This window comes from Zonotrichia albicollis, chromosome 3 (genome assembly GCF_047830755.1).
Source record: "Zonotrichia albicollis isolate bZonAlb1 chromosome 3, bZonAlb1.hap1, whole genome shotgun sequence".
In the NCBI taxonomy this organism is placed as follows: Eukaryota; Metazoa; Chordata; class Aves; order Passeriformes; family Passerellidae; genus Zonotrichia; species Zonotrichia albicollis.
In genome coordinates this window covers 16,611,358-16,626,545 of record NC_133821.1, presented here as the reverse complement: position 1 = coordinate 16,626,545, position 15,188 = coordinate 16,611,358, and the positions used below count along the sequence as shown (strand labels likewise).

Here is a 15,188-nt window from a genome sequence, read left to right as displayed (position 1 = left end):
AAGCAGCTCTCCCGGCTCCCCAGGGGCAATTCCACATGCTGAAGACAGAAAGATGTATCCACAAGATCCCTTTCCCTGCAAATGCTGCTGGGGCGAGGATGGTGGCTCTGCAGCAGTGTGCAAATGTTCCCTTTGTGGGAGGGATGGCCCTGGGGCAGCAGTGCCTGCTGCTTTGCCTGCTGTTTCCCAGAGCCCTCGCTAAGCACAGCACGCAGGGGAATTTAAGAATGAATCCCTGTGTGAAAGGGTTGTTTTTTCCCCTGCTTTTGAAGTATTATCACTTACAAGAAGCCATTCAGGTTGTTGTGAATGTTTTTTTAATGGGGACGTTGTAAAGACAGGGTTCCCCCCTGGAATCAAGAAAGAGAAATGTTGAAATGGTTTCTTTGACAATGGGAATAGAATGCCAGTCTGACAGATTTTGAGTGCTAAATATAGAGCTGTTTATATGTAGCAAAATAGGAAATTTATGAGACTCAAATCATTAGGTACACTATTTCAGGTAATAATCATGCATTAAACTAAGTTTTTATTATTTCATATTCCAAATGGCCCATATTTTACTGGGTTTTTTAACTGTTATGGACCTTTAGTACTATTTTTAAAGAAGACTGAGTGGAATAAAAAAATTAAGGGTTGGAAGGGACCTTAAAGCCCATCTAGTTCCAACCTTCCTTCCTTGGGCAGGGATACCTTCCCCTCAACCAGGTCATCAAAGCCCCACCTAACTTGGGGGAATATATCCAGGGATGGGGTATCCACTTCTTTTTTGGGCAGCCTTTGCCAGTGCCTCACCACCCTCACAGGGAAGAAGCTTTTCTAATTTCTAATCTAAACCTGTCCCTTCAGCTTGTAGCCATTCCCTCTTGTCCCATCAGTCTGTGCTGTCTTGTTGCCCACTTTAGGCTCTGTAAGAGGCTCTAAGGTCTCTCTAAACAATTGCTTTCACTGGAACCTTCTCCTCCCCAGGCTGAACAATGCCTCTCAGTCTGTTTTCAAAGAGGAAGTGCTCCACCCCTCTGAGCATCTTCATGGTCCTCCTCTGCACTCACCTCAACTTGTCCACTTATTATCCAGCTTCTTATGTCTCACCAGAGTGGAGCAGAGGGGCAGAATCTCCTCCCTCACCTGTCTTCTTGTGCTTTCGATGCTGCACAGGTGGTCTCTGGGCTGCCAGTGGACATTGCTGGGTCATGCTGAGTTTCTCCCACACCCAATTTACCCCCAATTCCTTCTCTTCAGGATTGTTCTCATTCCATTCTCCATCCGCCCTATACTTATGCTTGGGATTATGCTGGCCCATGTGCTGGAAATATGTTTTTGGCAAATTGATATGTTATTTAATATCTTCCTGATACACTAATGTTATGTGAGCACACAGTATTATACCTATCTCTTCACTGCCAACATTCACACTTGAAGAGCAGATTCCTTAAAATGTGCATTTCGTAACATTGGAGTTCAGCATAATCTTTTGACTTCCCCATCAACCTCTGTTTCATATTATCAAAGAGATGATACACTTCCAGAATTCAACTGATGCTTTTGTTTAAATTATTGGTCAATTGTTTGTACTAAGATCAGCAAAATATGAGGATAATTTTATTTGAATCTAAATAGTCTTCCTATTCAAGCACTATTGAAAAAAACTTAAATCTACATTCAAGTTACTATTCGGACTCCAATTTTTTTAAGTGATGGTGCATTTTCATTGTCTTGTCCTACTCATTGTGTGATGAGAATATAGAATTATATCTTCTGGTATCTGTGGCTTGTACCACAAATAAATGTAACTGTACCCAACTTTTTCATCAGCCAGTAACTGAGAATGTCAGCAATGGTTTCCATTTTAGTCATAAGTTCCAACAGTTTTGTTTGTGGATTGGTTTTTTGTTTTTTTTGTTTTTTTTTTTTCTTTCTCCAGAATTTAGCAGAAATGAATGTGCATTTATCTTGGCAATCCGATTTCAGGGGATGTTATTAGGGACTCCTTTTTGGAAGCATCTGTGTGTTCTTCTTGGACCTGAACCCTTGCTGAACACTAAGAACTACTCAACTATTTTTTACTATCTGTTGTCCTGTAAAGTAATAAATGGCCCAAATTTTCTACACACTAATTAAAATTCCATTTCTCATGAATTCCTTAATTGAGAGCAAGTCATTATGTGCTTTGTTGATTCTTAAGTGCAAAGATAATTGCAATGGGCAGCATGAAAGTGGTTTGATTATTGCCTGTCGACTCTTGTGAATTCTAATAGGTCTAATTGCATAGCATCAATTCATCATCTCAGCATCACTTTTTATTATTAGCTCTCTGAATTGTAATGTGCTCATAAAGAAGTCTAGCAGTATATCAAGGCTGACATGGTACCTGGCCTATTGTAATTTTCCTTCCTATCCTAATGTTACTAGAGAAATTAGGAGTTTATTATATGGTCCTCCTTTCCAGAAACTACTTCAGAAATTGTCTCCATGAAGAAAAGGATACTGTCTTCCTCTGAATTTGCATTTATAATTTCTCTGCTAAATGATAGTCAGTCCTATTTTTTTTACTTTTCTAAAGCGGTCCCATAAATCCTGACCATAATGTGTTGGCTATGAAACATCTATCAAAAGCTTGATGACAGGGTCCTTTGTTATTGCTGAACATTTCTTAAATGATGAGGACTCTAATGAGGTGAAGTTCCCAACAAAACCTGGTTATATTAGAGTTTTGTTCTGTGGGAAGTTGGGAATCAGGATTGGTTTTGTGGGATTTTTGTTCATTTGTTTGTTTTTGTGGTTTTGGTTGTTATTGGCTTTTTGTCCCTAGAGCCAAGAGTATCAGGTATCAGTTTAGAAAATCTTGAAGATGGCTGAATATAACTAGAGAGGAACACACATGAATCATGAACACTATCAGCACTAACATGGAGCAAAAGCTCCCTTCTGAGCGTTTTTAAGAATGAAAAGATGCCTTTGTGCTTATGTTGAAACTTTGCCTTTTTCTTAAGCTTCAAAGTGTAGCGAAATCATCATCCAAGAGTCCTCATCCTTGGCCTCTTCCATCTGGTACTATTTAGAGATTTCTCAAACAACAGCCACCAACAGCCAGTCCTTCAAAGTGATTTTCCAAGTCATGCAGCAGCCCAGGTGGGCTTTAGCACTTGTCTGGGTAAATGGCACTGTTGAAGCAATTGGATTTACCTGTTTTGGAGTGTTGCTTTCTGGCCCAGGATCCACACTGAAAACACTCACCTGCATAAGGTCGGGTTGTTTGCCATGATTAGCATCAAACATCTGGCTTTTTTGCAAGAAAAAAACCACTGCAGTGGTATCACAGGAATATATGAAAGTACATGTCTGTGTTTGATTTTCCTTTCAGCTGTCTTGCCCAACATGTTTTAGCTTGCTTGACTGTATGTTGCTCAGCTGGTAAGGTCAGCCAAATGGTTTGCTGCTTCACGTGCTCAGATTTCTAGTGCTTTGTGAACAATAAGAGCTGACATTATTCTTGAAGCAATTGCTTTCACTGTGAAAATACCAGTTTGTCTTTCTGACAACCCACACAGGGGGAAATAGTGCTGTAAAACACAACTTTGCACATGGGCTTCTAAAAAGTCCCTCTAATCCTCAGGCTGGTGTTCAAGTGGCATTGTGATTTTGCAGACATTTCTTCTTTTCCTGGAGAAACAATGCATTGAATTTGTGGATACTGCAGGTGGCAAAATAACCATTTTGCCTCAGTGACAAGTGCAATAAAATTTACAAATATTTTCCTCAGTATGGTTTCCCAGAAATGAAGCAGTTCCCTTCAGCAAGGGACAGTCTTGGGTTTGGGAATGGCATGTGGTTCTGACACTTGTCACCCTCTCAAGTTTTGCCATCTCCCCATTAGGTTTTTTTCAAAGGCATTGCTGCCATTTCTAGCCCCAGTCTTTCTCGTTCCTAGTTCCAAAACCCCAGTATTCCTTTTGAGTGACCTGAGTTAGAAATTCTCCACTGGTGATTATTGTGAAATGCCTGGACAGGCTAATGGCATGCTACAATATTACTGAGCACATAAGTCGGTTTTATTTACATCTGTGTTTCCTTTACAGAGAGTAGAAGCTCAGGCGTGTCCTTCAGCAGCTCTTTTAGCTCATTACATGACTTTCCAGCAGGTTGTTTAAGTACATTTTTCTCAACTGAGCTGAACAAGAGGTGACACCAGTGTTTCTCCAAGGGCTCTTCCCAGTGACATTGACATGGAGAACATTAGCAGTGCAATAAGCCTCAGCAAGTTGCTAACACTTCACTTTGCAATACATTTTTATCTTGGGGAAAAAAAAATAGTTTCTCTGTTTCTTATTTTGGTATGTTTGCTCTTGCTGAAAATTCAAATGTTTACAACTTAAACTGATGCAAAACACTTTCAAGATGTTTGTCAAAGCTTGTTTTTCACTTGGAACAACAGAAGCATTACATATTGTGTAAAATACCATACCACAATTTTTTTGCTAAATACCCTCATTGGATGTATTTCATGTTTGTGCTTAGCTTTTTTTGTCTGCCAGTGATTCTGAACACGTTTGCTGGAGACTTTTATCTCCTTTCCGCCTCGGTGGTGCTCACCTGTGGTGTTGGGGAGCTGATGTGAGCTGTAAGCAGGCAGGCTCTGTACCCCAGCTGGCAGCTAGCCTGGCTGAGCTGCTCACAGTCCAGGACAAGCTGTATATGCCTTAATAAGAAATATTGCTCAGGTAGATGTTGTATTATGAGCACAATCCAGAGAGTAAATGGAGTAAAAGATGGAGTGGTGTTTTCTTGTCGTTTTCTATTCTCTCCTTTTGGTACCTCTCTGAGCTGCAAGGCTGGAGAGATGAGATGATTTCAGTGTGATGCTTGTGGTGTCTGTGAAAGCTCAGTTCTGAATGAAAACTGATAAAAGCATTAAGGGCAGAGTACCATGGCCAGGCACAGCCTCATCAGTTTCTTTGTCCTCTCACCTGCCGTGAGTCACATCCTGCCAGAAATATGGAGTGAGATAGGAACTGAAGGGAAAACTGTAAACTTGGGCTCAAATTTAAGGACTCCTGAGAACAAGCAAGATGTAACAAGTTGTGGGGTGTTTGCACTGAGCAAAGACTCTGGTGGCTGAGTGTGTGTGTCACAAAGTGGTGTTGGGACAATTCTATCTCCAGTGTACCCCTGCTCTCCCAAGTAAAATGGCTCCTCTCAGTCTTGATTCAAGACTTACATTTACTTAGTTGTGCTAAAGCAGTAGTTGAATTTATTAACAACATAAATTAGCCTCTTTTCTCTTTTCATTTGAAGTATTCAGAGAAATAATAGCTGTTTATTACAGAGCATGCAGGTAGCAGGGCTGAAGCACTGAAGTTCTTTAAATCTGTTATTTGTTTCTGTTTTCTGTATCTATAGCATAGATGATCTGTCTCTAGCCTGTGCAGACACATGTCTTTGTATTTCCCTCCTGCTCTAGGACCAGGCTTGCCTGTGCCCTGCCTCCATCATCTGCTGGGTTTTCTTGTAGGATGGATTGCAGAGTGCTGGGTTCCAAGTGCTAATATTTGTCTCATTGCCAGCTGATGAAACTGAAATACCTTTCAAACTAGAGAGCATCTCTGGGGAAGAGATGGGGGAGAACAGTTAAAGGAATTTATCTTGGCATGTACAGAATTCTCAGAACTTGGTGTCTGGATTATGTTAATATCAGGAGGGTCCTTTACTGTGGTTTCAACCACCTAGAATTAAAATACAATTGATGATAGAAAGGGAGATTCCTCTTCTAGGCAAGAAGTCTCATCCTGAGACTCAAAGAGCTGTCCAGTTATTTCACTTATCACACTTAAATTAAAGTTGGCAATTAAAGTGGTACTGCCAACTGGAAATCTAGTCAGCTTTTAAAAATGAGTTGAGCTTGCTTTTGGGTGCTGCATCATATCCCTGTTTCCATTGACTGTGTCTGACTGAGTTTGGTAGAAAAGTTTCACTAGTAAATTTAATTTTTTTCCTCTTCTTGTTTTGTGGTAGGCTCATAGATAGAGTAGGGCAGCCGCATCTTAAGGAACTGACTTCAGACAAAGATCTGTTGAATGCAGCTTGCTAAAAGTACAGAAGATAAATACTTAAGGTCAGATAAAGCAGAGACTATGGTTTTCTTGCGCAAGTAAAAAGGTAGCAAGAGTGAGATTTTTCAGTCATGCTGTTTAAATGATGAGATGGTAAGTGTGCATTCCTTCATCCTGAAGGTGTGCTCTCATTTCCTGTGCTGGTCTTTGGATCCTTGTTACCTTTAAGCAGTAGTCTCACCAATTTCTCTAAGATTGCTCCTGAGTTTAGAAGCAGTTTTCCAGTTTGGAGCTATAAATCACTGTGTTTATTGTGGTATAGAATGGAGTCCTGTAGCACAATTCAAATGAACCCTCAGCTCTTTTTAACCTGGGGTTTATTGTATTTTAAAAAATATTTAGTGGTTCCAGTCTTTTAGTTTCTTACCTTCTGCTCCATCTGCATCCACCTGGATTTGGGAGGTGATAAGTGGTACCAAGAGGCTGCACAAGCCCCTCCTATCTGCATTGCATTGTTTGTGACAAGGGAAATGCTGAACTTTCCTTGCATGGTTTCCATTATTCAAACTTGAAAGTTAATTAGGCTGATTTAACTGCCACTGGTTTCTTTAGAAGATACATGGAGAACCTGTAATTTTATAATATTTTTTCTGTTAAAGTAGACATGCAAAATCCTTAGCAAAGAATCTAATTTCTGCTGTGAGGGGTATATAGATTAGACAAATGTCAAACAAAATAGATGTGCTCTGATTTCTGAGGTGAAAGAAGTTTGTTTATTCCCAAAAAAACATATAGTAATAGTAAATAAATAAAACAAATGTGGGAACTTTCTGTAATGTACTTCCCTTAAGGAACAGACGCACAACTGAAGCTATGAATATAATTTTGTCTTTGAAACTCTGAGTCATAGTTTGCCTCTTGAAGAAGACAATAAAACTTCCTCTTAGGGAAACTATTCTTTCAATCTTTATAAAAATCTTTTTACCTGATCTGATTAAAAAAATTGTATCCCTTCAGTAGACAGACAAAAGCAGTGCTGGCAGTTTCCCCTCATTTCACCTGAGGTTATTCTGCTGCTAATTTGTGATTAAGGGTTGTTTAGTTTGGTCTTCTAGAAAATTCCTGCTGTAATCACCATTCCTTTTAAGCGAAGATCAATGTTTTGTAAGTTTTTATGCTAATATTCTTAATTTCTACATGAAGGACATATAATTTGAGTGATTCAATAGTTTCATAAGGGAAAGAAAGCGTGGAAGTATTGGCACAGTGTCTGGGGATCTGCTTGTATTTAAAATGTCCCATGGCATGGTGAACATAATGTGTTGGATTGCTTTCTGTGTTTCTTGGGATGTCTTCCTTTGTTCCAACACCTCTACAATGACCTTGATCAAATAATAAAGATCATTTTAATAGGAAATCCTGGAAGTTATCAAAACAGAATTTGCACAGAAAAAAGTCCTTAAAATAGGAAATGAAGAGATTTGGGCTTGTTGTTAAATTATCAGAGCATTCTGTAGCACTGTTCAGCACTCAGAGGAGAGCATAAGAAATTTAGTTCTGAGTATTAATATTTTCTGGATGAAATTAATCTGGTACTATGTTTCGTAATGAGGCTGAGTGAGGTATTGTGTGGATTTCTTTTGTGGATGATGGGGTTTTTTTGGTTTATTTCTGTTTTGGTTTGGGACTTTTGTTTTATTTTGTTTTGGTTGTTTTGCTCTTTTATTTTCCCCATGTCCTAAAGGGTGTATTTATGCTTTAATTGTGCAATACCCCAGCAGAGGTAACTAAATTCACTTCAACAGAACCGGACTGGACACTGAGAACAGACAAAGTGTGACAAGAGGTCCATGCTTTGAGAAGCTGAGAATGTAATTAGCTCACTTCTGATTTCTGTGCCTGTGTAATTAATCTAACTCCAAAACTAGAACTGAAGTTAACTTAATCCCCATTTGCATTTTTATGACTTGATTTGTGTTGCATGTTTTTATGGGTAATATTTGTGAGATTCTCTACTGAACCAAGAATCTAGTGAGATTAAATATCCCTTGAATTTACATGGCTGGTGTTATATCCTTCACCAGGTGGTGGATTTTGGTGTAAAATTTTTGTGGAAAGATAGACTGAAACTCTGTCTTAGTTTCTAAAGAACAAATACTTTCAGTTTAGGGCAACCAAGTTTATTTTTGAGTGTTGAAAAGCCTTATCAAATGATTTAAACCCAAAGTCACTCGCTAACATCTTTTGCTATTCAAAATAATAAAAATAGAGAGTCTTAGTGGCTCATGCTTTGCTATTTGTAGAAAACATAAAAAGATAGATTAGGGCATTTTTGTCTGTAGCCCTGTCCACTTGTGAGGAATAATAGTCAGTGAAAGGTGGAAAGCAGTGCTTGGGTCAAGGGGGTCACTTGGGACATGTTTTCATGAGCCACTCCATGAGGAGGGCGTTTGTCTGAGCTCCTCTGCTGCTGCAGCAGTGTGACCTTTCCTCTAGTGTGTGGGGCACAGAATCTGCTTGGGGCAGCACAATTCCATCTCTTCTGTTTTTCCTAGGTATATTAAGGTCTTTATTTGGGTAGGATTGTAGGGAACAGGATAGCATTTGAGCATTTCTGCTGCAAATTCTTCTAGTCGAGATTTAAAAAGAGACCAGGAGTAACAAGTCGTGAATGTCATAACTTCATGTTCAGTCCTGTCATGTTCATTTCATGTTCATTCCTATCACACTATGAATATCCGAAGGAGAGCTGTTGCCTTTTAGCTTTCCATGTGGGCAATTATTTCCATGGGAGTTGTGGGGCCGTCTGTCTGGCCGCTGCTTTGACATCTGTCATCGTGGCACTAAATTGCTTTGTAAAACCTATTACTTTGGGATACAGCACAGTGTCTCTTAATTGCACCACTTGCTCCTCCTGCCTGAACAGAGCCTACTTTTGTTTCCACTGTTAATGGCGAGGCCCTGATGGCAGAGCGATGCTGGGAGTTCATTGATGGGAGGGGAACTGCTCTGGGATTACACAGACATACTTGGGCCTTGTATTTTATGACAGGCATGAGTGCCAAAGAGGCTTGGGCTTTGACTTGTGTGACTTAATTCTCTGGCTGGCTGTGGAGGCAGTGGTGTAAGCATTGTAAACAAGCTCCCTGTGTTTCCCAGCTTCCCACGGGTGCTGGGCGGTCTCTCTCTGCTAAATGCAGGCTATTGAGTGCAAACTTATGCAGCTCCCCACAGGGGCTCTCAGACTCAGCAAATCCCTCTCCTCTCCCTTTGGGAATATTGTTTTCTGACTGTCTGTGCTGTCTTGTAGTTGGGATATACATCTAACCCACAATGAGGGATGCTGGTTAATAATTTACAGTAAATATATTCTTTACCTTTCCTTGGCAGACAATGCTGTTTAAGTGAAAAATGGCTTAAATATTTTACACAAATGACTTCTAGATATTGTAGCTTTTGCAGCAGCTAATGAAACATTTTTTTGTGTTCATCCAAATCAGCTAATTAATCACAGAAGGCAGTTATAAAAGGTACAAAGTTCAGATTGAACAGTGCTTACTGCCCCAAGCCTACAAACCTGAAACTGATTCTTTTACTGGTCATAAACACAATGTATACCTATACAAAGCAGAGAAATGCTTTTGAACTTAGGAGTTGTATGGTATGTAGTCACACACAGCACGCAGTGATTTATAAAAGATGTCTTACATTTATAATATTCAGCTCTGCTAATCTGCTTTTGGAGACACAGAATTAGACTGCAGTCCTGTGGGATTCATTTCAGCTGAACTTAAAATTAACAGTTGTTTTTTGCATGCTGAAAATGCACTTTTTATCTGCATGTAGCTAGAAATAGAAAATGAAAGGCTGAGCAATTTGTATCCCAAAGCAGTAGGCTGCTCACATTTCTGAAGAATAGGGATAGCCAGTAGCTATGAGTATCTGGAGGTAATTCCATTTGCCACCAGCTGAACCTCAGCTCAGGTCCCTTTTCAGCACCAGTATGATGGGTGCTTATTGTGTGAATTGGCTGATAATATTTACAAGGGAGCCCTCAATGCTCTGAATTTTTGCAAGTTGTTTTTTTGTAATTCAATGGTGCATGCAGTGCAGTACCTTCCCTTTTTGAAATTCATCTGGCTCCCTCTGTGATTGACAGGGTCCAGCTTTGTTATGCAGTTGGGTGGATGGGCTGATTATGGCTATGAATGTGTAAAAATGGGATGAATGAGAGAAATATGTAATTGATTATGTCTGTGGTTCATTAGCAGTGTGAATGCACCACACTCACATCTGTAAGGGAAGGAATGAGAGAAACTTACTTGTACTTTTTTAGTTGCTTGGAAAAACTCACTGTGCTAATATTTTTGCCATCCAGTGTCACGTTTTCAAAGAACAAGGGAAGAGTAAATTACATTGTGAGTAATTTAGGTCAGTCCTCCAGGTTGGTTTTTGGAGAACAGTCACTTCTTTTCACCCTTTTCAACTGGAAATTGTGTTTCATCCTTGCCCACACTGCTCTGCCCTTTTTTCATAGCAGTACAGTTAAAAACTTGTGTGAGAAAGCAGCAAGTTAAGGTGTATGGATTGACGTTAAGAAAAAAAACCTAAGAAAACAAGCCTCATTGGCCTTCTTATGCATAAAGTTTGTACTCTACAGCAGTTGTGGTTTGATTTCTGAAATATCTCCTTATAAACACTGCTTTAAACCAACAGCTTCATTAGCATTAAAAGCAGTTTGCTGCATTGTTGTGGCCTGAATCCCAGATAAGGATACACCTTCCTTGGGGGCTCTCCACCTCAATGAACTATTAAAAATGTAAGCAAACATCTCTGTTCTGTGTACACACAGTGATTTATGGACCCATGGATTGCAGCTTTCTTTTTAATGAAGTTTCCTATCAGTGTGCTTGGCTGGAAGACTGACCACAGTAAATCAGCAACTCCACAGCAGTGCTGGCAGCTTCTTTTGACACAAAAGTTAAAATAGTACAAATGGTTAGTGTGGCATTCTCTGTGTGCTGACCATTCCCTTTTTGACCTGTTTACCTTCTTTTGAAGATAAAAAAAACATGGGTTTTTTTTGGGAAATGTTTGCATCCCTTACTGATGTTTGACCTCACTGAGAAGCGCTTGGACCCTAAAGGGTCCAGACGCTACAAGAGCAAACAGGAGCCAGCTTTTCCAGCCAAACTAAATATTTTTTGAGTTTCTCCACATTTTCTCCAATTTAAAAATCTTTAGGTGATCTTTTCTGTGTCATGCCATTGTGTCCACAATGTACCTTCAGACCATGGTGATGCCCATCCCCACAGCTGGTGCTCCCACCTGCCTTGCTGCTGCAGTTGTTTTGCCTTCTCTGGTGAAACTCATTCCTGTTTATCTGTCCTGTGGCAATCCTTTACTGTTGTGTTTTCCTTCAGAAAGCCCATCCCCAGGGTGGGTCCTTGTTCTGGCTGGGTGTGGAAGGTGCCAGCTAGAACAGCAGGGCAGCAGAATTCAGTTCTGCCCTGAATTTTCTTGTGGACAAACATCTGTAGACCTCCCCCATGGCCCACACTCCTTCATCCTGCTGCTTTCGGCAAGGGATCACATGTGAGCAGAAAGGAAACTATTGTGACAGACAAGCCTAAAGTCTGACAGTCTTTCTGATGTATTAAAAATAAATGGTTCTGCTTGAGCCTGTGAAGTCTGATTCTCAGGTAGCAGCTGTGTGGGCTGAAGGAGGGGGAAGAGCTGTTTTGTTTACTGGTTTGTAACCCTTTAATCTCAAAGGGTTTTGCCCACCTGCAAACCTAAAGTTTTTTGGAATAGCTTGAGCAGAATAAGCTCAATGTAGTTGAGCTTACTGTAGTTGTAGTTTTTGTAGTTTCCTATGTAGTTTAGGAAATGTACGTATACACTGATTTTATTGACAAAAATGTGCAACAATATAATTATTACTTCCCTGCTTGTCTGCTGACCATAAAGCGCTGGCATATTAGTAGTGCTGCTCTGCTAATACAATCTTTATCATGTGTTTCAGTACAATAATGTGCCTAAGAAAAGCATTTCTTTGCCAGTAATATGCTGTAAACAGTTACAGTTGTTGTGATATTTTATAAACCAGTTCATAGAATCACAGAATGCTTTGGGTTGGAAGTGACCTCGGACAACATCTAGTTCCAAAGGCCTTGCCATAGGATGCCTTCCATTAGATTGGGTTGGTCAGGGCCTATTTAATTCATAACCATCTTTTGGGTCCTGTCTAAAGAACCACCTATGATGGACTTGGAAAAATTGAAACATAAAAGCTAATAACTGTGTTAAAGGTTACTTATTTATGTGAAGTGTCTGGTACAGCAATACAGGATTGCTGATGAGTTGCTATAAAAATGCTAAATTTGGAACTTCTGAAAAAAAGATGACAAAAATATTTTGCATTTATTGAGCAAAACTAGCATTATTAAACTAGTGTTTAATTATGAAAGACGGAAGGAATGGAGCTGAAGGTTGGGTGAGTGAAATACATCTAGAAATTATACTGTGATAGTTTTATACAGGAGGACCCTGGCAAGAATTTGGTACTTGGTCTGTTCCCCAAAACTCCTCCTTGCCTTTAATTAATAAATGAATAATTTAAGCTATTATCTTCAGCTTTCAAGGAGCTATACATTGAAATGCAATAAACTCAGCCTTAGCTGAAAGAGGGAAATTTTTATCATTCTTTTCTTCTCTATCCTTTGTGCATTCTTTTAAAGTTGGTTTTATAGTTGTTTCTTGGTTTGCTTGTTGGCTGCTGGGTATTGTGAATTCTAAATTCATCATGATAATTCTGATCTTGGTGTCTGTGAATGTAGAGGGAACTTGACTGCCTTGAGATTGATGAGTATTTTCCTTTCCCTGTAGAATCACAGAATCATTTAGGTTGGAAAAGACCTCTAAGGTCATTGAGTACATCCAGTGACCCACGCTGCCAAGTCTAGTGTTAAATCATGTCTCTGGCCTCGTAATCCAAGTTCACCTGTTCTAAAATAAAAAACAAGGGAGAAAAGTCAAGAAGTTTTGGGTTTTTTTTTTTTCCCTTTCTCTGAAGTTGCCAGAACTTCCAAATAGAAATATTCCTTGGAAAGTTCCAACCTTCAGGAAACTGCTGTAGTCATGAACAGAAATTAGAGTTTTTGGTAATGGAAGTATTCACATAACCTTATCTCTGCACACAGAAGGAAATTTTAAACTAGCTCTATTCTTTTTTCAAGTCCTTTCTTAAGAGCTCTTAGTTTATGATAGTAGCTAGAAAACATGTAGGAGTATAACTCTTTTCTGAACTCATTGGTTGTTTTAGTGTCCTGCTGTCATCCCCCTTGTCAGTGGATAAAATCTTCAAAATAATTAAAGGTTCAGTGTAGAGAGGGTTCTCTGGAGTCAGTCACTGTCTGGCAGCTGTGACATTCTGCAGAAATTATCCAACCTGTCCATCTTATTCCCACAACTGGAAAAAATTACTGTGATCAAAATGGAAAGGAGAGTTCTCAACCTTTTATTTACTTCACAGAAGGGAGGTTTGCTGTAGCAGTTGGAAAGTTTAGCTGTTACAGGTTTCATTTTCCATCAAAGTGGATTCCTCAGTGTTTCTGGGCACTGGGAATCAGATGTGATTTTATTTCCTGATTTATCAACACTTTGTGGCTAATGTATAGAAAATATTTTGAATTTTTCAGAACATTATAGCTCAGCCTAAAAGCCACCTTTTAAATAGCAGAGAGCAGACAGATGATGTCTGAATTTAAAAAAAAAGTGTGCATTTTAATGTTATTTTGTCCATTTTCTCTTATGCTTTGGCATTTGTTGGATGGAAATCATCAAAACCAGCTTGGACAAAGAATAATGGTGTTAATTCAGTAGGATTTGTGAGTAAATTAAAATATTCTGGAGTGCAGCAACAGCAGATGTTGGTTGGAAACCTGACCCACATGGGACAGAAACACAACCTAAAAGGGGACCAGCAGTACTGCAGTTGTAAGTGTTGGCCTAATCCCTGTAAGTGCAACATTGAAAAAAAAAAAATAGTGCCACTCTTTATTTCTGCTATACATTGTGGGAAATTATAAAGAAAGGAAAAAAAATATACATCTGCCACCGTAGCTCATTTTATTATGCTCACATATACTGTGGAAGAATGATGTGTAAAAAGTAAATGTGCTGCATAGTATTTGGGGGACTAGGAAGGAGGAGATAAAAAAAAATCATGGTACCTTTTAATTTGTAGGTATCTTTTCAATGTTTTTTTACTCCAGGCTCCTAAATTCATTTTTCTTTCAGCACTTTAGAGACTTTGATTGATTGCAGCATCAGATTTTGATGAGTCCAAAGGCATCGTACCTAAGATATGACTGCGCATTCTCTTTTGGCTCGTTATAAATTTCTTCAAAGGGAATATTTTGTTTTACTGCATGGCATCTCCATCTGGTCTGATGTGAGAGGAAAGCATGTTTTTTGAATAACCAACACATTCCTAAGTCTCAACTTTTCTTCTTTTCAAATGGTTACTGAGGAAAAGCAAGGACGACCTGTGTATCACCAACAGTGCTGAGGCTCTGTATGGTGAACTTTCCCAGTGAGTGGGTTTTGAGGAGTGAGAACAACTGATTCAAAGTTCTACAGTATTTACAGCTGTAGAGGCCCTAAGATTTAGAGGATTTGTGCAAACATTTCATCCCTCCAGTGCATGCATTGCAATAGACATGTAACAAAAATTCACTGTATCTTTCTCATGTTCTCCTTTAGTCCAAATCCTTCAATATTTAACCTTTGCTGATTCATGTTTAATTATAGGACATGCAGATTATGATGTGTTTTATGGTTAAATACATTTGTTTACATTGTTATTTCTACCTTTGTGTGTAGCTATAATACCAGATCGAATTGATGTGCGACACGGTAGCACCTTTAATGTTTCTTTATCTTCTTTTTTTTATTCACTGCAGATGTGATCCATACTGTCGGGCCCATTGCAAGAGGCCATCTCACTGACGATCATAAAGAAAACTTAGCAAGTTGCTATAAGTCCTCTCTGAAACTGGCGAAAGAATACAACATCAGATCAATCGTAAGTATTGTGGGACAGCACATTGTTCTTTCCAGTTTGGATCTTACTTT

The 15,188-nt window shown here is 39.2% G+C and overlaps 1 protein-coding gene across 7 annotated transcripts in view; it reads left to right on the top strand.

The window, feature by feature from the left end:
* Positions 1–15,188, top strand: part of MACROD2 (mono-ADP ribosylhydrolase 2) — an 849,382-nt gene that overhangs the window by 483,715 nt on the left and 350,479 nt on the right. For all 7 annotated transcript variants that reach the window (XM_074536851.1, XM_014268149.3, XM_074536850.1 and 4 more), the window contains one exon: positions 15,017–15,138. In XM_074536851.1, coding sequence (XP_074392952.1) covers positions 15,017–15,138 — 122 coding nt within the window. The remainder of the gene's footprint in view (positions 1–15,016; positions 15,139–15,188) is intronic.